This window comes from Puma concolor, chromosome C1, assembly GCF_028749965.1.
Source record: "Puma concolor isolate L17-30 chromosome C1, mPumCon1.1.hap2, whole genome shotgun sequence".
In the NCBI taxonomy this organism is placed as follows: Eukaryota; Metazoa; Chordata; class Mammalia; order Carnivora; family Felidae; genus Puma; species Puma concolor.
The window spans coordinates 14,082,911-14,108,018 of record NC_141674.1 but is presented as its reverse complement, the minus strand read 5'-3'; the positions used below and the strand labels follow the sequence as shown (position 1 = coordinate 14,108,018).

The 25,108-nt window shown below is 55.6% G+C and overlaps 1 protein-coding gene and 1 long non-coding RNA gene across 3 annotated transcripts in view; one reads left to right on the top strand and one right to left on the bottom strand.

The window, feature by feature from the left end:
• The window catches only part of CAPZB (capping actin protein of muscle Z-line subunit beta), a 133,627-nt gene that overhangs the window by 101,852 nt on the left and 6,667 nt on the right, over positions 1–25,108 (top strand). For both annotated transcript variants that reach the window (XM_025912809.2, XM_025912807.2), the window contains exons 5-6: positions 14,663–14,804; positions 15,172–15,288. In XM_025912809.2, the coding sequence (XP_025768594.1) occupies positions 14,663–14,804; positions 15,172–15,288 (259 nt within the window). The remainder of the gene's footprint in view (positions 1–14,662; positions 14,805–15,171; positions 15,289–25,108) is intronic.
• LOC147577815 (uncharacterized) lies at positions 15,284–24,957 on the bottom strand. The gene is made up of 4 exons (XR_015254514.1): positions 23,628–24,957; positions 23,136–23,239; positions 19,959–22,555; positions 15,284–16,024 (listed from the first exon to the last, which is right to left on the bottom strand). It is a non-coding gene; the product is annotated as an uncharacterized LOC147577815 (long non-coding RNA).

The following is a 25,108-nucleotide window of genomic DNA, read 5'->3' as shown; positions in this document are numbered from 1 at the left end:
TGTTGGCAAAGGTCGCCGCGAGGGGAGGCGTTCCCCTAGCACTGCCTTGTGTCTGCTGCGTGAGGGGCCGGGAAGAAAAGTGCTGCCACCACGAGCGCAGAAGAGGCGCAAGGGCGTGCTGCCGTCTCGGGGGCACCCCATTCCATGCTGGAGCTTGGCCTGCACCCCCATAGGCGTTGAGGAGCCTGGAGAGCAGACTCCTCCCCTGTGCTCACCTGGTCTTGGATTCCCGACGACCCCAGGTGTTTCTGATTTCTTGGGTCCTGATGGGTCACAGAGTTAGGACTGGCCTTGCCTTGTGCCCGACTTCTTGACCGCTGACCCTCTCAAGTGACTGAAGCTGCCAGGCTCCGGCCTGTGGGCTCAGAATCCTTCTGCAGCGAACACTTCCGGGAGCGTGTCGTGTAGACTGCTGGTGGGAAGGGCCCTCGCCGTGCTGGAAGGCCACTGAACGCAGCCCACAGAGATCCGGAGTGTTCCTTCCTGCCACCCTCCCTGCTGCCGCCCCCGTCGGCTTATGCCTGAAGACCTTGCCAGGGATATTTTGTCTTCTGGCAAAGTGGCAGACACCCCTTTCTCCCCTGCTTATCGTGGACCCGTTAACCTCGTTCCTTCTCCTGCTGTTCTCCTCGGGAGAGTGAGTGCTTGAGACCAGACTTGCCAGAGAGGGAGTGCTCACTGTCTCCCCAGAGGCTGCTCTCTGCCCTGAGAGATTACGGCTTCTTCATTAGCATCCTGAGGGAGGGAAAGCCTTGGATTCTATCCTCAGGTCCGGTGGGGGGGGGGGGGGGGGGGGAAGGTGCTTTCATCCGGGCTGTGTCAAGGCTTTGAGTTTGCAGAGAATTAGAATGAATTATGAGCCCCTGGAACTGATCAGAGTGGTCACAGGGAGGGAGCCGGGGCCAGGGATGGATGGACCCACAGACCCTCCACTTGTAAGGGGCGTGGTGCCCCTCTCCTGCCTGCATGCACCTTTCCCCCATCGTGGAATAAATGTGCCCTCAGTTGGGGTGTGGGCAGGAGGAGCCTTCAAGTAGGAGCCCCTCACAAGCCGATCGGGTCCCTGCTTCCCTGCCTCTGACTCGGGTCCCTCCCATGTTTATTGATGCCCTTTTTTGCCATCATCAGTGGTATGGTGGCAGCTTTCCCCCGGAGGAAGAACTGTCCCAACGACTGTTGATTGTACCACCCAAGCAGCCCTCATTTTAGGTCCAAATAGTCAATTTGCTGCACATGCTTAGGGGACAAGCCTGTTTTGCTGGCGGGCTGGGTGGGGTCGCTGTCTACTCTCAGGCCATCCTGATGGCTCACTGCCCTCGTCCAAGCCCTCCCACCCTGGTCACCAACATCCAGGCTACTCCATTCTCCTCTGCCAAACCCCAAGACGGTTTCCTACCTGTGATCGTGGGCCTGGCTCAGTCCAAGGAGTGTCCCCGCAGCCTGCGTAGCACCTGGGGACATGGGAAAAGGTAGCAGAAAGGGCAGGCTCTTGGTCGGCTGGCTTATGGGATTGCTTCACGTTCTTTCTTGGCAAAGTTGACTGCTTTTTTAGGCCCAAGCCTAGGGTAGCTCATCGGTCACAAAACCCCATCGCTTGATCTACACGATGCATCTTCCTCGGGGAAGAGTCGGGAGTGGGGATTTCAATGTGGGGCGGCCACCGCTGCTGCCAGGGACCTCGCACTGTGAACCCCAGGATCGGTGCTTTGATTTTTCGGGTTCCCAGGGAAACCTTCCCACCTCTGGCTTTCACACCGGGTCTCACTTTTGCCTCTGTCGGCCTGGATTCTGCTGAGACCAGATGTTCTGACCAAGTGGGCTGGCACTGCTTTCTTCCAGAGATGATTACTCCCGTCTGTGCCAGACATCTTGCCCCATGCTCTGCGGTCCTTGGCTCTTGGCTTGCAGCAGATAATACCTTCAAACATGCGGTTGCAATTTATTGGCCTTATAAGTTAATTTTAGTGGGTGTGCAATTGATTGAAATCAAAGCTTAATGAAGGCCAGAGTCTGGGGGGTGGAGGAGCTGGGTGGGAAGGCGTTTCGTGTTCTTCCCTTGCTTCGGGTCTGAGATAATCTTCAAAAGATTTAATTAGCTTTTCTAATCAGCTCTCCTTGTCTGGAAGAAGTTTATAGAATGAAACGAGGCTGGCGTCCCTGTGGCAGTCCAGAAACCCACAAGCCTCTCTGGGAGCGGCCAGGGTGCTGGGTGGACGGGCTGCCCCCAGCTCCCTGCCTTTTCTCCCCTCTCTGGGGCCATGCACGAATTGTGGTTATTTCTGCCTCTTCCTTCTTCCATCCTGTCCCTCTGTCATTTGACATTTGGGCAACACTGGCCCTGGAGGGGCACGGCATCCACATTTGTGTGTGAAAAAAGTTTATCGCCTTGGTTTCCCGAATCCTTGGGACTTCATGTTCCCGGCTGCCTCCCCAGACCTTGCACCCGGGGCCCCTGGGGTCTTCCCCCTTCACTGGACCTGAGTGGCCAGCTATGGAATCAGGAGGAGCCGGGCCTTGAAAGGGCCTGGACTTCCTTCTCTGTTCTGCCCTTACTCACTCATTGACTCTGGGCAAGTATGTGAACGTTCTGAGCCTCTGTTTCCTTGTCTGTTGAAGAGGTGCCCCCTGCCCTCTGAGGGGTGAGGGGGGCATTCAGTGAGGTGCTGTTCGTAAAGCTCCTCTTGCACCGACCTGAGCGCGACAAGATTATTCTGGTTTGGCGGTAGTTATCCTGTGGATGTTTCACGTCCTGGGCCTTTTATGGTTGTGGGTATGAAGTGGCTTTGGGTGCAGACGTGAGAGAGCAGGCCGTGTCACATCACCAGCCACACTGGAAGGCTGTGGGTTCTGGTTGGGGCTCAGCTACTGGCCCACAGTGAGACCTCAAGTAAGTTCTGCCTCGAAAACGGAGTGAAATGGTTCCCATCTGTGGCGATGGGAGAGAGTGCTTACAATCGTTCCACAGATATTAAGAACCTTCTGTGCCCTGAGCACAAGGCACACCAGGGAGTGGGTCAGGTGCAGCCCCTGCCCTCATGGGGCTCACTTTTTTTATTATCATTTAAAAAAAATTTTTTTTATGTTTGTTTATTTTTGAGAGAGAGCGTGCGCACGTGCGTGCATGAGCGGGGGAGGGGCAGAGAGAGAGGGAGACCCAGAATCTGAAACAGGTTCCAGGCTCTGAGCTGTCAGCACAGAGCCCAACGTGAGGCTCAAACTCACAGACTGTGAGATCATGACCTGAGCCGAAGTCGGACGCTCAACCGACTGAGCCACCCAGGGCTTTATTATTATCATTTTAGAGAGAGAGAGCACAAGTGGTGGAGAGGGACCAAGGGGGGGGGATGGGTGGAGAGAGAAAGGCAGACTCTGTGTTCAGCCTGGAGCCCGACGTGGGGCTTGATCCCACAACCCTGGGATCATGACCTGAGCCGAAATCAAGAGCCAGCCGCTTAACCGGCTGAGCCACTCAGGCACCCCCAACACGGGGCTCACGTTTTAACAGAAGTTGAAGAGGTGCAGGTGCACACCCGAGGAAGGGAACAAAGTGCTTGCCCGATTTGCTGAGTGATGTGAAGGACCGAACCCAGGTGTGGAGGCAGGAGAGCAGAAGAGCCTGACTTTAGATAGGGGGTTACGAGCGTGCGTTGATGATAGTGGGTTTGCCCTTGCGCAGGAGAGAGTTCGAGTAGCCGGTGTGGCACTTCTGTCCTTGCAAGGCTCGCCCTTGGCTGGCGTCCAGGAGCTTGGTTTTCAGGGAGGGTCCCCACCATTCCCTGATAAGAATGGCACGTGTTGCTTAAACTCTCTCCACAAACCCTGTGGTTTATGCTGAACTCCTGCTTCCCTCTGGGAGCCTGGAATTTTGTGTGTGCTGGGTAGGGAGCACTCTACCCATAAAAATCCTGGTCACCGGGTCTGATGAGCGTCCCTGTAGACAGCACCTCACACAACTCATTGCTGGAGGAATGGAGCGCGTCCTGTCTGACCCCAAAGGGGAGTCACGAGCTCTTGCGAGCTTGTGTCTGGTTTCCTCAGGTCCTCCCCCTCGTGCCTTCCCTTCGGCTGCTTCTGCCCTGTCTCCTTCCGCTGGAATGGCTCCTGGAGGGGAGGAAGACTCTGTGCTGAGTCCCGTGAGCCTCTTAGTGAATCACTGAACCTCGGGTGGTCGTGGAGAGCCCGGGCTCAGCCGTGGAGCCTGGCAGGGGCAGGGCTGGGGGCGGCGGGGGGGGGGGGAGCGTGCTCAGCTGTGGAGCCTGGCAGGGGCAGGGTGGAGGGCTCAGCCGTGGAGCCTGGCAGGGGCAGGGTGGGTGAGCCAGTGCTCTGAGCAGTGGGAGTCACTCGGGCTGTGGTTCCTGGGCTGTGGGGTCACTTGAGTGGAGGCTGGAGCAGGGTATGAGCAGTAGTGAGAGGTACCCAGGCCCTTGTCAGGCATGGGCTTTGTGTCATTCTCAGTGCACCAGGAAGGGTCTGGAGGGTCCCAGGGGAACATAGGCCAGCTCTGAAGTGTGCATCCTTATAAGCGATTTGGAGGCTGGATTGGAGAGGCCTGATGGAAAGATCCCACCCCAGACTTCCCTTAGTCTGGCTACTGGGTCCCAACTACTTGTCCCTCAGTCTGGCCGGGTAAAATCTGTAGCTTTAAGGTCACCCAGTGCCTTCCCACTACCAGAAACAGCTGGCCATTACCTTCAGTCTCTGGAGTGTGAAGTGGTGGGGAGATAATTCAGAAAGTCCTGGATCTTGATGAGACCTGGGCCATTTGGTCAGATAGGTCTGAACGGCTCATGATGTGTAAAGCTTTCTGTCCCTGCACGAAGCTGCAGGCCGCGCTCCAGGGACTGCGGGCGAGGACAGGGTTTGTGTCTGGCTTTCCACTTGTCGGCAGTGTAATCAGTACTTGGGTTTTCACACGTATTATTTGTATCTTCAGCCACGCGTACGGAGGGCCTCTGGGAACCCACCCTGCCTGCTGTGGGACCCGGCCTGCCGCAGCCTTGGGCTTGTGTGAAAGCTCTGGGAGCAGTTAGTGGGGAAACCCGGGCCCCCCTCAGTCGTGCCGTTTTAATTGGCTAGGGAGACGGGCCGAGAGAGAGGCCTGTCTGCCTTCCGGGGGAGCGGAGCTGGTCCGCGTCCTGCCCCCACAGTGTGAGGTTCAGCTGTCCCGTGACCGCCACTCTGACACAGACACTGTCCGCTGCGGCTTCCGGAGCCCCTGAAGAGAGAGTCTAGACCAGCCTGCAAGCCGCCCCCAGCCTGGAGGCGGGTGGTGGGAGTGACCACGGCAGGGCCCCATCATCTGTCACCCACCATCCTAAGGCCGCGGCTCAGGGTTTGGCTGCCCTGGCACGCCATCTGATTTTCATCTGCTAAAAGAAGGTCAAAAAGGGGCACCTGGGTGGCTCAGTCAGTTAAGTGTCTGACTCGTGATTTCTGCTCAGGTCATGATCTCACGGTTCCTGAGATCAAGCCCCACATCAGGCTCTGCACTGACAGTGCAGAGCCTCCTTGGGATTCTCTCTCTCTCTTTCTCTCTTTCTCTCTCCCTCCCCCCACTCCTCACCCATATGTGCACTCTCTTTCTGTCTCTGTAAAAATAAATTTTACCAAGAAAATGGAGGAAGGTCAAATGGAAAGCAGGCGTGTGCAAAAAAGAAGTTTGTTTATAAACAGAGTCCCCCGAATCAGCATCGGCGACTCCGATTCCTCCAGAAATCTTGGCTTCTGGCAAGCACATGTCACACGGTCACGCTTGGATCACGCAGTTGCACGTCTTGGGGTGAAGACCCCCATCGGGAAGGAAGGACCAGCTCCCCTCAGTGATCAAGCTGTGCTCCTGGCTGAGCTGCCTCCCGGACTCCTGGTAGACCCATCTTTTCTGGGAAGCTGCTTTGGGCACGAATCAAGAGTGGGTGGTCTTAACAAAGGCTCAGCCAGCAGACCCTAGCTGCCTTATTAAGGTGGAGGATCCTTCTCTTCTTTCCAGAATTCCCAGTGTGGTGGGCCCCAGCCGCCAGGCCATGCACCGTCGTCTCCTGCTTTCTTTTCCCAGACCAGCGTGGTATACGGTGGTGGTGTTGTGCTTGTGTGTGTTCATCTGAGCCAAATTCAACCTCACGGGTTGAGCCAGGGCCCCTGAGCCCCGCTGCCTGCCTGCACTGCCACGGTGCCCCTTCTACACGGGGCCAGCCAGACCCAAGGTCGGGTCCCAGCGGCCCTCTTCTCAGCCCTGTGGCTTGGGCATGTTTCTTTCACTCTCTGGGTTTCGGTTTTCTTAACTGTAAAATAACATACGCAAAGCCCTTGACACAGAATGGGTTCCCCGCAATGGCAGCCCTTGATGACTGTGATGGCTCTGTGACTCCAGACGGCCAGGATTGTTGCAGGGTTCCGGCGAGCCCGGAGACAGTCACTGTGGCGCCGAGTGTGGACGGCTGGGTCAGATCCCAGAGCCAGATCTGCCGCCCCTGCGGGCGGCACCCTTGTTTCTAGAGAGACCTTCGTCGTGTCTCTGTAAGTTAAAAAAAAAAAAAAAGAAAAAAGAAAAAATTAAAAACCTTGTAAAGAGGCTGTAAAGGGCTGCGGCCGTGGTCCAGATGTGCGCTTCAAAATGCAACTGGCGTTAAAGTCACACGTGCCTAAGCCGATCGGTATGTTTGCTCAGGGGATTGTCGCACCTGTGTGCCCTGGAAGGCATTTCCACAGAATACCTGTGCCGTGTCCACGGGCAGACTCGGACACGTTCGGCAGACCACGGTGGGAACAGCTGGTCTCCACACACCCGCGGGGGCAGCGGGGTCTCAGCCGCGGGTCTGCCAGCTCCAGCCCCCAGGGAAGTGGGTATGGGACTGTGCTCACAGAGCAAACAGGACGTTGCTTTGAGTGCAGTTCAGAGCAGGCCAAGGTTAGGAGGAGGGAGATCTTCCCTTCTCAGCCCAGAGAGAAGGAGCCTCAGGGAGACGAAAAGCCCCCCCCCGCCGGGGGTTTTGTGGATGCATCCAAATGGAGGCTGGTACACCAGGGGCTGGGGCCGGGCAGGGGAGCCCGCATTTCCCAGACCCTCGTGGTTGTGGCTGTCAGCCTGTTCTGTGGCTCTCTGTGGGCTTTCCAGATGCCGTAGCCGTCGGGCAGCACCCACATCCTTCTGTTGGACGGGGAGGACTCTTCACCTCTCAGTGGTGGCCAGTTTGGAGCCAACAAGAGAGGAATGTTGGTCTGCACTGCAAGGAAGGAGGCCCAGTTTTAGATGCCGCTCCAAGCAAATTGGAGAGTTTTCTTTTTTCCTGGAGTGGAATTGAATTGTTCCCACCTGTGGGTACCAGGTGCCTTCTTATGTTGTAAGGATGTTTAAGGATGATCAGAAAAACAAACTGCTGCTGGTAGCTGGGAATTTTAGTTTCTTTTTTCCGGCTGGGAGGAAACAAGAAGGTATTGTTCTGGGGCCAAACTTGAGCCGCTAGTGAAATGGCTCTGCCTCTGGGTTTCCTTCTCCCTGTCTTTGCCGTGAAGTCAGTCAGCGAGCCTGAGGGCTTCCATCTGAACAAGCACCCGCATGACCTCCTCGTTACTGTCGTGACCAAGTGCCAGTCATGGTGAAGAGTGTCCCCCCCACGTCTTAACCACTGCTACGTGGGGAGATCCCAGAAGCACCACAGACCACGGCCGAGACACAAGGGCACAGAGTAGGGAAGGAAGAACCTCCTAGAATCTTAACAGTTTGGGACATTTTAAGGGACAGCCTTCCTGGCTTCAGACAGAATACCAGAAGGATTCCCCTTGTTTTCATTGGACTGACAGTAAACATTTCTATACGGTGTGAACCCTTTGCCTGGCATCTCGGCCTGCGCACATCATCTATCCCCTCTGTCCCTCCCTCATCCACCCTGATGGCCCCTTCATCTCCAGTCGGATCAGAGCCCGTGGGAATTCCCACCTAGATACTTCCGACCCCCAACTCGGAAGAAGTGTCCAGACCACGTGCGTCCTTCCAAGTCGACCATCACTTTCTCCACAGAAGGGTCACCCCAGCCGCCAGGACTCTCTAGAGCTGGCTGCGAGAGCTCATTCCCTCAGTTTGGAACTTGGTCCTATACTCCCCTGGTTGCACCCTACCTCTGTGTGTATTCCCACATGCAAAGACCTCCGGGAAGGGTGGCTTGGATGGGACACGGACGACAGACAGCAGGCTCCAAAGCCCCACAGATACACTGAGGTGGTGAAGCCATGTCTTTGAGATTAAGTAGAACAGATATGAGTGGAAAGTGGTATTCTCAGGTCCGTGCACCAAGGTCTCAAAAATACAGGACACAGGAGACAATTTTATGACAGTGTGTAAGAAAACACATTCCGGGAGAGATGAGCACGAGCCCGTATGTGTCATTACGAGTGCGGCGTGGTGGCCAGGAAAGCTGCCTCACTCCCGGGCTCCCGAATGGAGAAGCTGCCTCTGCCCCCAGAGCTGTGCTGGGCTCCGCCATACATCGGTCAACACAGGGTGCTGACGTCTGTTCTCGGACCCTTACCGAAGGGGATAAGCAAGGGGTCGGGGCTTAAATTCACGTCTTAGGAGGAATAAGATAACGGGAAGGCCACGACAGAGGAGTCTTGGGGTTTACGTAAGCTATTTTTAGATATTTAAAAGGATTACTGGAGGGAATAGCATTAAGTTCTTATTTTGTGTGGTTCTGGTGGGCAGTGGGTGGAAGTTTTCACTCTAGCCCTGTGAGAACTAGTCAGACTGTCCAAAATGAAAATGATGGCTTTGGTAAAAGTAGTGAGTTCTCTGTCACTGGAGGCGTGCAAGCAGAATCTTGACCAACTTGATGAAGGTGTTAGTAATGTGCACTGTGGTGCTCAGAGGGTACCTCATACGGGCGCTGATGCAGCCACCAAATCCTGGGCAGCCGAGCCGGATAAGACCCTGGTGAGTCTGTGATCCAGCTGCCTCATTTTGCAAATGGGAAAACAGTCTTTGCACCCCCTTGGTGCCAAGTAAATGTTCCTTGCCTTCTCCTGGCTTATTTAATGAAGCCAACTGCAGAAGGAGGCCCCTCACACTCTAGCATCTAGGGGCCTTATGATGCCCCCAAATTCTCTGACCTTGAGGGTGATGGCCTGGGCCTCCACGTCAAACATGACATCGCACTGCCAGAGGGCCGCGTCTGCTGCAGCCCCCCGGCCACGTAGAGCAAAAAGAGCATATCCGAGTGAGGCCAACAAGGGCCCGCTCCCGGCAGGTCTGTCCTGGATGCCGTTCTTCTGGGAGGGTCGTGGCGTGTGACTCATTAGCTGCCGGGGCCTCTGTATTAGAAGCGTGGATCCGGCTCTTCTCCCCAGGGGCAATTTGAAAGGAAGGAGTGAAAGCCGACGGGGTCCCATCCATTCCAGTCCCGTCTTTCCTGTTACATTTGCAGCCCAGCACTGGCCAAGACTGGGGATTGGGTAATTCATACTTAGAGCTCAGATTCCCGGAACAAGTTTCCATGCTGGGTCTCCACGCACAGCTCGGCTGCACACACTCCGTGAAGCTTCAGGAGCTGAGATGTTTTCTTTTCTTCAGCTTTTGTGAAGTAGGTCATTTTGCGTGTGAAGTATGTGAAGAATTATGTTTTCCCTCTTCTGTCCGCTACGCCTCCACCCAGAAGTCCTGTGGTTGGAGAGTTATGGACCCAGAATCTGTACCCGTGACTATGACATGATTCAAATGCAAGAGTCATTTGCAGGGAGGAATGATACTGAACTCTGAGGAGTCGGGCTTTTAGTTGGTCCAGGTTCAGGGATGTAGCTGGTGATAGGGAGTAAACTTGAGCAGATGATGCTTAAGTGTAATTGACTGTGCGGATAAATGTGAGCCCACCTGCTGGGCTGGCTGCTTACCCCGAGCTCCTCCAGGGCAGAGGTGGCCCGTGGTGCCCCGATCTTCTGGACTTTATGAACCTGGATCTGCCTGTTGTGCTCAAGTACTGGTTTTCAGAGGACCGGACTTAGGGAGCCAGTGCACGGTGGCCCCATCTTAGACCTAGCTGTCCGAATTCTCTGCAGTTCCATTGCCTTAGGAAATGTTCACCCTTCGGACGCCTGGCTGGTTCAGTTGGTAGGGCACGTGACTCTTGATCTTGGGGTTGTGGGTTTGAGCCCCACGTGGGAGGCAGGATTTACTTTGAAAAAAGTAATAATTTAAACAAATCAGTTTTAAAAAAGTTTTTTTTTTTTTTTTTTTTAAAGGGAAGGAAGCGTTCACCCTTACTGGGAAAGTCTTGGAAGCCACTGAGACCACGGAGCCCTGTGGTGGATGGTGGAAGGGGTTTGCTTTTCAGTGGACACCAGCACAGTTTGATTCCAGCGTGTCATTTCCCCACTGCGGGTGTCCCTGGAGCCTTCAGGGGCACCGCTGCCTCATGGTTCAAGACTTTCCAGGGTGGCATCTCCCCAGTCCCCCTGCAGAGTGTCCCTGTGTTGTCCAGCTAAGACATCATTCATCCCCTTCACCTGAGTCTATGTGGGTTTCAGGGCCAAGAAAAGCCTCTGCTCTCGTCTTCAGGCCTCCATGTTTTAAAGTTCTCAGAGCTGGGGGCACCTCGGTGGCATGGTCGGTTAAGCACCTGCCTGTTGATCTCAGCTCAGGTCCTGATCTCACAGTTTGTGAGTTTGAGCCCTGTGTCGGGCTCTGCGCTGATGGCACGGGGTCTGCTGAGGATTCTGTCTCTCCTCTCTGCCTCTTCTCTGTTTGTGCGTGCTCTAAATAAACAAACAAACAAATTAAAAACAAATTTTTTTAGATAAATAAAGTTCTCTGAGCTGCCCACTTGACCAGAGAGCCCACTGCAGGAACTCTGGGCCTTGCCTCTCGAGCTCACACAGCAGTGTCGTGGCAGTTGGTACGGGGCCCGTCCTCCCTCCCTCCCTGGAGGGCTGGGGCTTTAGAAATGATCAAGCGCTGGCCTGCTCTTGGTCCCGGCCACATTGGATCATTCATTCACATTGACGTGCGAGGCCCGAGAGCGGGTCGCTGGCGATGGTGGAGCCACCTTATTGAAATGGCATGTTAGCATTTAAACAATATTAATACTATTTGACTCATTAAATATACAAAGGCCGGTTAAAGTGCTTCCATGTGTGTGCTGTTAGTTCTGGCGGGCGACTCCTCAGATGGCTTTATGTGGTTTCAGACAACATTTTAGCACATTCTTAAAATACCCACAAAAGCCTTTATGTAAAAACTCATAAATGTGAACCACATAAAAATTATTTTTTTCCTGTTTCATGTCATTATGATCAAAGTACAGTAGGTAAGAATAAATTTTCAAAAACTTGTTGAGGTCCCTGTTTAATTAATGCTTCACTCGCAGAGCCAAGCTGTAAACCACGTAATGGGGGGCTGTCTGCATGCCCCGCAGTCACCCCGCCACCAACCTGCTCACCGCGGTCCTTGAAGGCACTTGTCGGGGAGGCCGGTGTTTCTGGGAGATTCCGAAACGGCCCTTCTGATCACTCAGTCCTCTGCTCCCTTTGTCTTGGAGCATCAGGTTGGGACTTGCTGGCTCCCCAGTCCCCGGAGATGCCTTTTGGTGAATGGAATGCAGGCCCGTTGTTGACTTGCTGTGTGTTGGGGCCATATGCCTGCGGAGGCCGGGTTTCAGCACGCCTGCCTCACCCCGATGAGGAACACCCCGATGGGAGAGGGAACAGATTCAAAGTGAGGTCAACGGCGTCGCCTCCGACCCTGCTGCCATCGCTTTATTACAAGTCAAATCGACTGTAAGTGAGGCTGCTGCCCAGTGGACTAGTACCTGGGCTGTTAAAAACAGTGAGAGATCATGGGGCCCTCTGGAAAAGTGCTGACGATCCTGTGCCAGGCAAAAAGGCCGAGCTCAACGCAGTACCGTTGCTGTGCTTTTCGTTATATAAAAATTACACACCCGGACAAGGACTGGAAGGGGATTTGGAAAAATCAGATTTATGGGATAAGTTGATATATGGTATTGTGGGCTAATTTTTAAATTTCCTTGTTTTGTAACTGTTCTTGCAGTGAAGTTTTTAATTTTGGAGAAAGGAATAGCAACCCACATAGGAGTCAGAGTTGTGTTTGTGTTTTTACCTCGTTTGTCTCCGACTTGAAACTTTGTCCGGGTCAGTGTGGCCCAGAGAGGAGGCTGAGGATCCCGGGGAGAGGCTGCCCAGAGTGGGAGCCAGGCCACCGGGCGGGACGTTGGGGTGGAAACGGCCAGTTCCACCGTATAAAACATGAATGTAGAGGTTTTGTTTTCTGGAAGAAAACAAGTCCAAGGGACAGGACCGAGGGGAATCGACTGTAAGCTGCTTGGTGCTGTGGAGCTGGTCTCTACGTGGTGACCAGGGCTGTGAAACCACCAGGGTCTCTCCTGGTTCCCTTCCAGGGCTGCGTGGCCCGCTTTCCCCAGTACGCTAGGGCACAGAGGGCGCACAGCCTGGACAAGACCACCGCCGCCTTCTGGTCACGGAGACCAGGGCCACGAGCCATGAGAGGCGGAAGGGTGAGAGTGACTGCGGGCATCAAGCCTTCAGAAGGGATTATCGGCCCCTCCTTTTTGCCAGCAAAGAAAAGCCACAGTTTTTAGAGCTGTTGTTTCTTCCCTTTTGATGTGGGGCCGCGCTCCCCACAAGCAGACCGGAGGGGAAGCCGTGCGTTAGAACCCTGCCCTCCGTCCCCAGCAGGACTGGGCTTGGCGGGGCTCTTCTTCCCTAGTGTGCTGGTGTGCCTCCTGATGAACGTTCAAGCTGCGGGAGCCACCAGAGCCCAGGAGAACGGGCCAGAAAGGCTTCCCAAGCCCCTGGTTGGAGCTCACCCGAGCACTGCAGGGGCCCTGTTCTAGAGACCGCTGGATCTCCAGGAAGAGAGGTGGGGCCACAGGTCCTAGACCGGAATACATCTCGTTACCACCCCCCACCCCCAGAGAGTGGGGTGTGGACAGAGTAGGAGCAAGACAGGGAACCTTCCTGAGTGGGGTCCCTGAGTGTGGATTTCTTGGAGGTCGCCTAGGAGGCCTCTGAGCTCTGCCCTCCACCCCCACCCACCCAGGTGTGTCTGTGCTCTGTGTTGCACTCGCCTGGAGCCAGCCCCTTCCCGCCGTCCTTGGCTTGACCGTGTGGTTAGCCCTGGCCCAGGGCAACTGGGGGTGTGAATTTCGTCTGATGGCTTAATCACAGCACATCCTGCGGGGAGCTAGAGGCAGGGATGGGATGTGATGGCAGCGGCGGGCTGCCCCCTCTGCCCGAGGAATCCCCGCAGGGAGGGGTGAGGGTTGCAGACCTCGTCTGCACCCCTTGGGCACCCGGTGGGCCCGCTGTGGGTTAGGACCACGGCATCCTGCAGCTCAAAGGTAGCAGACTCGATCTGGTGAGGAAAGGCTGTTTCCTTGCTCCGATTGTTACACTCGCGTGAGTCGCCTGCTGACCTTGGCACCAAAACGTTTTAGTTTGAAATCGTTTCAGATGAAAATTACCCCCCCAAAAGTACAAAGAACTCTAGTGTCCCTTTCACCCACATTCTCTAAATATTAGTATTAACCGTGTATATTTTTTATCATGTAACAGCTTTATTGAGAATTCACAGACGTGTTTATTTTTAGTACTTATTTTTGTTATTAAAATCAATAATCATCTTTGGTCAGATTTTTTACTTTCCCGTGGGGTTTTTTTGGGGTTTTTTTGTTTTGTTTTTTTGTCTCTTACCAGTCCTATAAAGTAGGTATTACCGTTCCCATTTTATAATGAAACTAAGGTCCAGTTCAGACTGTCGGTACCTGGTAACACTTTATAAAGAGTTGGTGGGTGGGTAATGTGTGACCACAGCTGGTGATGGGGGGGCCGGGGCCCAGGCCCCTGTGACCCCCAAGCCTGTGCTCAGTGCTGCACATGTGCTGCTGGCCCTCCCAGCGAGCCCCAGAGTGTGCCTGCCACACCGTGGATGCCGAGGTTAATTGGGGTCAGAGAGGCCACAGACGTCCCGGTAAAGAATGTGCTCTAGCAGCGGGCTGATAAAGAGCGTGCTGGGACGCGGTACTCACCGCACAGCGGCTGGTGACCCGCTGTGCCCCCGGCCGCCCGGTTCTGCCACGCTGTCACTCTGGGTCTCCTGGATTTGGGACCCCAGCCTGATGTCGTCCTCTTCCCCTCTTGCATTTGTTCTTAGGAGATTTTCCACACCAACTCAGACCTGAGGAGGGAGCTCAGGGGGGAGGCTCTGCTGTTTTTTTCTCCTGATCCCCCTGTGAAATAGCCGTCCTGAAAGATAGGGATGTCGAACAGTAACGATTACTCTGGTGATGACCCCCATTGTGCGTCCATTCCACATCACACACTTTGCTGGATCCTTCATCTGGAAAGAACCAGAAGCCCGGAGAAGTTTAGTAAGCTTGCCAAAGACCACAGAGTTAGTGTGGCAGAGCTCACACTCCAGTTCAACTTTAGGACTCCTAAGCCCCTGTTCCTTTTGGGACCCCCTCCCCCAAGCACAGGTGCTCAGGACACGTGAAGAGTCAGCCCTGGAAAGCACCGCAGGGAGGGAGGGTCCTCAGTTCCAGACAGACCTTCAGATGAAGCTTTGCCAAACGAACCCCTGGGCTGATGATCTGTAATTTGACGGGCTTAACATCTAATGGGCACGTGGGCCTGTTTCCGGCAGGTATTTTGAAGGCGGCGTCTCATCTGTCTACCTCTGGGATCTGGATCATGGTTTTGCTGGAGTGATCCTCATAAAGAAGGCTGGAGACGGATCAAAGAAGATCAAGGGCTGCTGGGACTCCATCCACGTGGTGGAAGTGCAGGTATGGCCCTTCCCCCACCACCTCCCGGCAGAAGTTTCTTGAAGTGGGGGGGATGCTGTGATATGTGAAGCCCTGTTCAAGCCCTGTTCACTCCTACACGCACCCCAAAGCCACTTAGTTCTATAGAGAGAAGTCAAGATTGCAGTAGTCCCTGGTGCTAAAGATCCCAAAGAACTGAGTGCACGTGGTTGTAGACTCAGTCCCTTTAGAAGCCAGCTGGGATTTTCTAAGAAGGTCATGTGCTGGTGGCACATGGTGGTGGGAGGGACATGTTCGAATGTAGAATGGCCCTGAGTTCAGGGGCCGCTTCGGGCTCTCCTCAGCTCAGGGTTGCATCTAGGGTCCTGATGTCCGTCTCGTCCTGCAGGAGAAATCCAGTGGTCGCACCGCCCATTACAAGCTGACCTCCACGGTGATGCTGTGGCTGCAGACCAACAAGTCGGGCTCTGGCACCATGAACCTCGGAGGCAGCCTAACCAGACAGGTAAGAGTTGCCGGTGCCCCGCAGGGAAGGCCTGGGGCAGCCTCTGTGCCCGCGGGGACCTCCTCACAGGCCCCTTGGTGATTCCGGAGATCAGGTCTTGGAAGGGTCTATCTTTTTGCCAGGGTATTTACATTGCAATGCTTCTGTGATGTTCAGGACAGACTCCTGATAACACTTTAGAATGGGAGAATGTCCCAGTTGTGACTCAGGTCCTGTGTGAAGACTCTTGGTGGCAAGTACAGCCTTAAGCAAAAATGAAAACGAGGCGTTTTGTGTGACTGAGAGATGTTCGGGCTTCGTTTGGTGTGACTGGGCCTAGGGCGTAAGGACTCCCGTGTCTCCGCATGGGAGCAGGCGGCCTCTGGCTTACATCTGGCGGCGGGCAGTCCGGGGGGAAAGAGCTTCCCTTTCACAATAGGTCTCCTCTAACCCCAGCAATGTCTCACTGGCCTCAACCACTTGTGTCCATCGCAGTATCATTTCCCAGGGCCGGGGGGGCATGAAGCAGTCTGGCCAGACTTCAGGTTGGTGGTGGTATAGATGGAAAAAAGGGTGTCAGTTTCCTGCGGTAAAATCTGGCTGCTTTTCGCCATGGCGGGGAGGGATGGCTGTGGGCAGGCAGGAGACTCTGGCGGAGAGGTGCTTTGTGCAGAGAACTGACAGGCGTTATCTTGTACATGGAGTGACGGCAGAGACAGCGGGTTGGCGACAGGCTGCTGGGGACGGTAGCCTGTGCCTCCAAAAAGGAGAGAAAAGGCTGTCATAAAAGCTAAGAGGATCCAGGAGAGGACATGCCTACCTTAAGCATCTAAGCGGGTTTTGTGGCCGCCTCGTGTGGGTGCCCAGTAGTGACTGGTGACCAGCAGGCACTGGGGGGAGTCCGCTGTCTTGCTGAGCTCTGGCCCCCGCCCCACACGGCAGCGCTCCGAGGACAGACCTCGGTGATGCTCACCAGAATCCTTCAGTGCGGGTCCAGGCAGGGTGCTTTTCGAAACTCCAAACATGCCTTCCCCTCAGAAAGAAAAAATGAGGACGTTTGGCCAAAGCAGTCAAAAAGCTGCCTTAGTCACAGGATCTTGATATTGGAAGAGTTGAGAGGTCACCTCCCAACCTGACAGGACACCTGCCGCCCTACTGGGCAGAACTAAGGAGCTTGCCCACTCCTTTTACGTCGGCCTCCACTAAAAGTGGCATCCCAGGGGGCGCCTGGGTGGCTCAGTCGGTAAGCGTCCTTCTTCGGCTCAGGTCGTGACGTCACAGTCCGTGAGTTCGAGCCCCGCGTCGGGCTCTGTGCCGACAGCTCAGGGCCCGGAGCCTGCTTTGGATCCTGTGTCTCCCTCTCTCTCTCTGCCCCTCCCCCTGCTCACACTCTGTCTCTCTCTGTCTCTCAAAAATAAATAAACTTTAAAAAAAAAAACAAACACAAAGTGGTGTCCGAACAGGAGCTCTCCTCCAGTGCGCCCAGGATCGCTTCGGTTGGCACCTCACGAGCCCACAGGTGCCCCCCTACCCCTCTTCCTCCCACGAGCCACCGAGGGCCCGGGATTTCCCGTCATGCTCTCGTGCACTTGGCCTTCTTTCAGATGAGATTTTACACTTGGCCTCACTTTTTGGGTTTTACCCATTCTCTCGACACTCGACGTTCGATCCTGGTTTCAGTTGTCCAGGTGGTAGCCCTTCCTTCTGGTTTTGTTACTTGCACATGAACCAAGATGACTGTGGCTTCCCTTTGAGCTCGGGGCCAGATTCAGAACCCTCCAGTGTGGCTGCCAGAGACTCCCTCAGCGGAGGCATCATCTGGTAATCATCTTTCGCACAGTCCTTTTTTTTTAGGGGGTGTCGTGGAGCCAGCCGTACATCCAGTGTGAGCCAGGGCTTCCTTTTTTTTTTTTTTAAAGTGTATTTTTATTTGAGAGAGAGAGCAAGTAGGGAAGGGACAGAGAGAAGGAGACAGAATTCCAAGCATGCTCTGCACTGCCAGCACAAGAGTCCGCCATGGGGCTCGAGCTCATGAACCGTGAGATCATGACCGGAGCTGAAGTCGAGAGTTGGACGCTTAAAGGGCTTCACCTTTTCAAAGCGAAGACCGTGGAGCAGTCTATGGCCGAACACCACCTGCCGCTTCCATCCGGCTCCGTGCCTCCGGGGGGCCGAGGGGCTGCAGGCGTGGCCACGGCTTCTTCTCTTCGCCCTCACCGGGGCTCACTACGTCTGTGTACCTCCGGCCACGAACAGCCGCTGGCTCGGGCCATCTCTGCAAGCCTTCCTCGGCAGCCCGAGGGCGTCCGCCTTGCCGCCCACAGCCCACTCCCGGCCTCACGTTGGCAGCACCAAAGAGCTCTTCGGACACGCAGAGATCTTCGGCCCTACCCGGACCCGCCACATTGGGATCTGCACTCAGCAGAATTTTCCAGGGAATCTGCATGCACATGGACACTCGACAGTTCTGTCGTGGGTGAGGGTGGTGCCCCACGTCGCCAGCGAGCAGCGCTCTGGACACTGGCAGGGCGTCCTGTAGTTCACCTTGCTCGGACCCTGTCCACCTGGAGATGGCGTTATATCCCACCAGTTAGGGGCCCAGGCCCTCCCCGCAACAGGTATCTTCCGATGCCACTTGCAAGCCACCTGTGCTGGCTGACCAGCCACACGTCAGCAGACCCCTCCATGGGTTCGATTAATCTGCTGGAGTGGCTCCCAGAACTCAGGAAACCCATTTACTCGTTTGAGCGCTGGTTTCCTACAGAGGATATTAGAGGATACAGATGGACGGCCAAATGAAGACAAAGCAGAGGGCGAGGTCTTAAACAAAGGGGCTTCTGTCTTCTGTCCTCGTGGAGCGTGAGCTTGGCGCCCGGCATGGCGGCACTTGGAAGCATTCTGTTCCCCAACCTGGAAACTCTTTGAATCTCCCTCCTTCGCCCCTGCCGGGAAATCGGGGGGACCGAAAGATCCCCTGGCAACCAGCCCCCATTTTGAGGTGCTTTCCAGAATCTCCTCCTAACATAAGCCCATTTCACCTGTATGGCTCCCAAGTGATTTCAGACGCTGAGGACAGGAGACCAAAGACCATTACGACAAAAGACGGTCCCACTGTGGCTCAGGAAATTGCAAGGCCTTGGGAGCCACGAGCTGGGTGGGAGCCGTGGAGGAAGACCGGTGTGTATGAGAATTATATTTAGGTCACTGGAATGAAAGCGTCGATTTCTCACAGATCAGAATGTCGCATCTACCACGTGCCTCTCACCCGCCTTCTGCTTAGGTGTCCTCAGCAGCCCGTGTCCCAGATGTCCCCTCCAGGTGTGTCTAGGGGACCTGGGAGCTGGAGGCTGGGAGTTGCTGCTTCCTGCAGAGCAGACTGGGCCGAACTGGCACTTCAGATGCCACTTGAAGCCTCTGCGTGTAGGACCGTCAGCCGCCCCACCTGGAAGGAAGGCCTTCACCGGGAGCTGGTGCAGTGCAGTGGGGTGTCTCTGTGTACAGGGCAGAGAAGGGGCGGGCGCCTGGGTGGCTCCTTCAAGTGCCCAACTCTTGATTTTGGCTCAGGTCGTGACTCACGGTTCCTGGGATCGAACCCCGTGTGGCTCCGTGCTGAGTGTGGAGCCTGCTTAAGATTCTCTCTTTTCGCTCCCCCTCTGCCGCTCTCCCCCGCTTGCACGCACGCGTGTGCGCTCGTGCGCTCTCTCTCTCTCTCTCTCTCAATTAAAATTAAAAACAAAAAACCAAAAAAAACCATACTGAGATGTCTTAGGAAGAAAGGGGCGGGGTCGAAGAGAAAGGGCAGACCCTGTAGCACCTGGGCTCCCTGGGCTCCCAGAAGTCCGTTGGCAGCAGTGTGGTGGTCTTGAGAACGGCCTTCGGAGGAAGCCGTCTTGCGTGCAGAGAACCTCGCCTCTGCCCCGGCCAGTAGTGCCCGAGGGTCCCTTTTGACAGCAAACGATTTTTTAATGTTTTTTTTTTTTTAATATTTTTTTTAATGTTAGTTTGTTTTTGAGAGAGAGAAACAGAGTGTGAGTGGGGGAGGCACAGAGAGAGAGGGAGACACAGAGTCCAAAAGCAGCTCCAGGCTCTGAGCTGTCAGCACAGAGCCCGACGCGGGGCTCGACCTCACGGACCGTGAGATCATGACCTAAGCCGAACCAACTGAGTCATCCAGGTGCTCTGTAATGTTTTAACGTTAATAACTCCAATACTTTTAATAGCCGTATTTGATAAAAAAAAATAGATTGCGGAAAAGATGAATTTAGTGACTCACGTAGGTTTGTGGGCTCGTGGGCTCAGCAGAAAAGTGCGTACATGCATTTGAAAGAGGGCAGGGTGGACGTTTTGTCAACATGCCTGGGATGCGTCCCAGGGCCTTAGACCAACCCCCCCACCCCATGCTAAGCCTCCGCTGACTCTGCCGAGTAAGAGGGGCCTGAAGCCGCCGGGGATCTTGGGGGTCCCTGTCTCTGGCCCCTCGGCGGGGCTGTCCCCACTCATCTCAGACCCGAGGCCCATCATTTTGCGTGGAAACAGGCCCTTGTCCTCCAGGAACCCTTGGCGGGGAGGGCAGCTGAGCCCGGACGGCCAGCTGTACCGAAGCCTGCCTCCCCCTCCCCCTCCCCCTGCCACCCGGGCGACGGTGGAAAATCCTAAATCCGTATCCGGAGACAGCTTCCTGCACCACTTACCGCTCCAAACTGTTTATAATTCCACTGGTTTACAGCGACCCGGACAAATATTTAATCCTCAGCCTTCCTGGTAGTTTCGGTCGGAGCCGCCAGCCCACGGCCAGGGCCTGGTTCCGGTTGGCCGTGAGCGATGCCTGCTGCCAAGCCACACGGGCCTGACGAGTGGCTGTCCTCAGCCCGCCAGGCCGGGGCCGCGGGCCCGTTTGTGTCGCTTTGTGCCCTCGGCCTTTAATGAGGAGATTCGTGCTTCTGTCATCCTAACGGCCGGTCGCATAACTCATCCGAGGTGCATTAAAGCTGGGGCCGGTTTCCAAGGTAAGTAACTGAGAGGAGGGGCAGGGCCGCGGCCAGGGAGACAGGTCTCGGCTAATGATGCGTGGCTTCCGAGCAAACGGGAAATGAGGGCTGCGGGTTTAGCCGTGTGTCCCGGATGAACCCCGGGAAAACGTCCGGTTGTCTTGGATCGGGAACCAAGAGGTTCCAGGAGAGCTGGTGATAAAGAGTGGGCGACGCGTGGTGCTTTGGGGGGCTGCCCCCTTGATCCGATTGTAAGCGAGGTGGCGATCCCCTCCCTGTTTAACCGACAGGAGGAGGAGACCGACGTTTGAACCGTTATGTAATGTCCTCGTGCTGATTTGTCTAGTAGGAGGCGGAGCCAGATTTGTCTGTCTAGAAAAAAAAAGACGGCTACCTTGTACCACGCTGTACTTTCTGCTCTTAATCTGTCCTCTGGGCCCAGCAGCCAGGAGGTCAGTCGATGAGCTGGTGTCAGCCCCGAGGCTGGTAGTAACAAAGAAGAACAAGGCAGGAGGGGCGGGGCGTGGGTGACCCGTCATGACGTGAGCGATGGGGTCAGGGGAGGCTTCCTCATTTGAGCTCCTCTACCAAGCCATGCCCGCGGTGACCAGACCCAGGCTTTCCCTCTGGAAGCTAGGCCTCCCCGCGGCCACACACTCACCCCTGCCTCGTGTGTGTCTGGAAGGAAGGACCCGTGTCACCGGGCACCCACCCTACAAGCTATCCTGGCCAGTGGTCGGGAGCACTCCCCCACAGAGGCCCCCAGGGGTCCCTCCCCAGCTTTGGAGGCTTTGCCCCCAGTCCTCTTCTCTCTCAGTTCGGTGGCTGGGAGCATAAGTGCAGGACTTGGAGAGCTTCCTTTTTTGTTTGTTTTTTTGATAGAGACAGAGCATGAGTTGGGGAGGGGCAGAGAGAGAGGGAGACAAGAATCCGAAGCAGGCTCCAGGCTCCGAGCTGTCAGCACAGAGCCCGATGCAGGGCTGGAACTCACAGACTGGGAGATCAGGACCTGAGCTGAAGTCAGCTGCTTAACCGACTGAGCCGCCCAGGTGCCCCAGACATGGAGAGCTTTCTTTAAATCGTTGGTGAATTTAACAAGGGCCGCCTTTCCCCCCTGCTCACAACACCTAGGCTGCAGCGGCTCTCCGGGGGGCTCAGACCAGGGGCGCGCTAGCCTGCGCTCCCTCGGCGCCCTCTCCCGTCACCTCCCCTTTGGCCCTTTCTTGCCTCCACCCTCCCTCGCCTAGCAAGGCCTCCTGAGGACACGGGCTGGAAGGTGGAACAGGTGGAACAAGCATCGGGGCAAATCCAGGCGGCTGGGCGGCTGGGGGGCTGGGGAGGAAGGGTGCGCAGCGGTGCTTGTGGGAGCTCCTCACAGCCAAATCATGTGGTCCTTCCAGGGGAGGAGGGCGGAAGGTGCCCTCTGGCCGACTGCCACCTGGGCCCCAGGGGGAGGGCTGTAGAGCAAGTAAAAGACGTTGCAAGCCAAGTACCAACATGTTAGAAAGGAAGTTGCATCGAGAGGTCACTTCTCCTGTGTGACAGCTGGAGACGTGGGAAAGAGGCAAGACCATAAATCTCTGGAAGGAGATCCAAGGTTTCCGATCCGGGGTGGGCCCAGATGTTCGTTTGATAGTTTTTTCAGATTCTAAACATTTAGAAACGAAGGTGGAATGTTGTGTCGATTGGGGGGATCAGGCGGGTCCTTTGCAAGCTGAGCTCTCTCCCCACTCAGATACAGGCGCCCTATGACTTGTCTTTAAGCCAGAAAACTCCAAGGCAGTCACCTGCCCTTGTGTCATGGCAGGGACATCCCCTTTGACTTGAGCTTGGCAGTTAGGCCAGGCGGTATGTTCTAGCAGGGGAACGAGGCCCGTGGCGTCTTCAGGAGGCAGGCAAGCACGGCCCGCAGCTCAGGGAGCACTTGCTTGCTTCTTTGTGCTCCGTGAGGTGGCCTGGATCAGCACTGGGCGGGATCAGCTTCTAGGGACAGTCAGGCAGGAGAGGAAGGGACTGGAGATCCGCAGGGGGCCCTGCGGGGGAGGGAGGTGGAGAGGTGGGGTACTGGTCAGAATTTCCAAGCCCCGGATTGTGGTTTGTCTTTGATTTTTCTGGGAAAGAATGTGCATGAAGTTGAGCCCACGGAGAGGTCTCATGGAAGAAAAACAAGCTTCAGGATTGTCCAGAGCTGGGTCAGTCCTACCCTGCTCCCTTACCAGCTGTGTGATCCGGACAGTCCACCCCCCTTCTCTGAGTCTCCGCGTTCTCACCGTTGAGCTAATAACACCTGTTTGGAAATGCTGTTGTAGAGGAAAAATAAAAAACCATTTGGACACATGGTCTGTGCTCAATAAATAATAACTATTTCTGTTATTATTCAGAAATACCTTCTACCGCATACCCTATAAGCAGAGACTTTTCCGTCTTCTAGAATATGTGCAGTTCTAGGCTCAATTAAAATTTCCCTAAACTGGGCACACCGAACCTTCCTTGAGAGGCTGTCTGACCACGTCTTCTGGCTTGACAGCGTGTTAAGTCCTGGCCTCCAGCCCAGCTCTTACCCAGAGCACAGCTCAGTCAGCAGGAGGACGTCTCTGGCTTCTGCCTGAGAGCCAGGACCTGAGGAGTCCCGGGAATGGAGCTGCCGTTCTGCCAGGCCCTGTCCTGGGCACGTAGTGGGCCCAGGTAGAGGCCTGGAAATGGAGGTATGGGCAGGCCAAGGCCCTCACCCCTTGGGCTCCAGAGCGGGACACGGAGCGGGGCTGGCTCCCTTCAGGGTCCCACCCTCTAGGCTGCGCCTGTTGGAAAATGCCACATGGCCACGGGAGAGACTGGACTTGAGGAAGACGGCCTGCTTACTTACTGTGTCCACGTACTTACTGTGTCCTTCCCGTCTCCAGGCCACAGCGGAGGAGAAGAGCTTGATGGGGACAGGCGGGCTGGGCTCTGACTTCAGACTTGGTTGGATCCACTTTGTGGAACATCTGTGCGGCCACAGCACATAAAAATGTTTTCCTCTGGCAGCCGCTTTTATAAGGATGTAATAATATATGCGTTGCAAAAATCATTCTATTTTTGGTGGGTCAGCGTTTCCAGCAAGCTGACCCTGACCAGGTGTGGAGGGAGTCAGCAGGGGTGTGGGCAGGGGGGCTGTGGAAACACGTCTGTGTGCGCCAGGGCCCCTTGCCCGCACCCCCAGCCCATGTCTTCCTTCCCTTTTCCGGTCCCTGGTCCCTGCCAGGCTTTTCCTTGGGCTCGGATCCCCTGCCACAAGCGTAGGGACCCCTTGTGTCCTCCTGGGGAGTCAGTCTGCTCCTAGAGAAGACCAGGCCTCCTCACTCTCCCCCTACCCTCACCCCAGACCTTTTGTACCTTTGGGCGACTGGTGTTGTCCTGCCCTTCTGTTCCCTTGAAGGTTGATCGGAAGCAGAGATGATACCCAAGAGGTTGGGTGGCTGGTGTGCTTGTACTTAACCCTGGCGGCCCAAAGCCCTCTGCCGACAGTCCCAGCCTTACTTTGGGCTGTTGGCGCTCATTTAAGACGGGGCCCTCGGTGAGCTCAGCCTCGTCACTTCCCCGAGGTTGCCAGGAATTTAGCTCCTGCGCGGAGCTGGGGAAGGCGGCGAGAGACCGTGCTTTGTGGGAGGACAAAGGGTGTTCAGGAAACTTGACGTGGTGGGGAGTGGCTATCACTTCCGAGTTCAGGAGCGCTCTCGCTTCTGTTTGGTGGGGGCCCTTGTGATCTCTGAGGCTCGAGGCTCCTCAGGGTCGCCAGTGCCGGGGGCAGGCCAGATACCCCATTCCTGCCCATTTCTTGGGGTCAGGGTGTCGAGACCTTGCAAGCACCGGACCTCCAGCTTTGCCCACGGGTTTCTTAAAACCCAGCACCCTAAACTGAGTCCTGCCCTGCAGACGTGGCCGGGCCGGGCAGCCCGGAGGGAGAGGGGCCGACACCGCGCAGCTGGGCTGCCCCTGACCAGGCACCGGTAACGGTTCATCTCTGTAGCTGAAGTTGCGTGGAAGCTCTTGTGGCAGCCACATCACGTTGTCCTCAAGCTTGAAATCCTCTCGAAACCACGCGTCTCTTCGCAGGACTTGGTTCCCATTCTGTACTTGGTGAGGTTCACGTTGGAGCCGGAGAATGTGGTTTGCACTCACCCCAGCCAGCCGAGACCTGCCGTGACCCGGGTAGATGCCTTGACATCTTTGAGCTTCCGCTTCCTTGGGTTGCAAACAGAGGTCTCTTACAGGGACTGAGCGGAGTAGATGACCCTGCACTTGGCAGCTGTCGTGTCCCCGTACCAGCCCACGTCCCTGGGTTCTGATCATTTGGACCCTCGATGCTGTCACCAGGGCTGGTGTGGATCAGTGTTGAATCTCCAACTCAGACCTTCCTTTTTGGTGAAAGTAGGGTCAGTCTCCGCCCTCCTCCGGTGTTCTGGAATCTGTGCTGTGACTTTTCAGGGATGGCTGGTCCACAGAATCGGACCTGTCTGACCCTGGAAGCCTGATCATTTAAAGTGACTTGGGTCCCTCCTACCATCTGCTCGCTTCATCTGGCTCCTAACTGGGTCTCTTCTACCGTTTCTGGCATGAAAACCATTCTCTCTGATTAGAAAGTCAGAATAGGTGTGGGAAGCAGCAGAGACCTTTGACCTCTGAGCACACTGCCGCCCTGCCCTCCCCAGGCATCCGCCCTGCTCTTCTGAGCTCTGGCTGTCTTGGTGCTCCTGTCCTTACCTTTTCATCCTGTCTCGGGAGGACCTGTTTCACCCAACAGTGAGCAGGGCTGCTAGGAGTCTCCACTCCGTAACTCACCACCGTCCTAGGCACCCTGTGAGGTGTAGACAGGG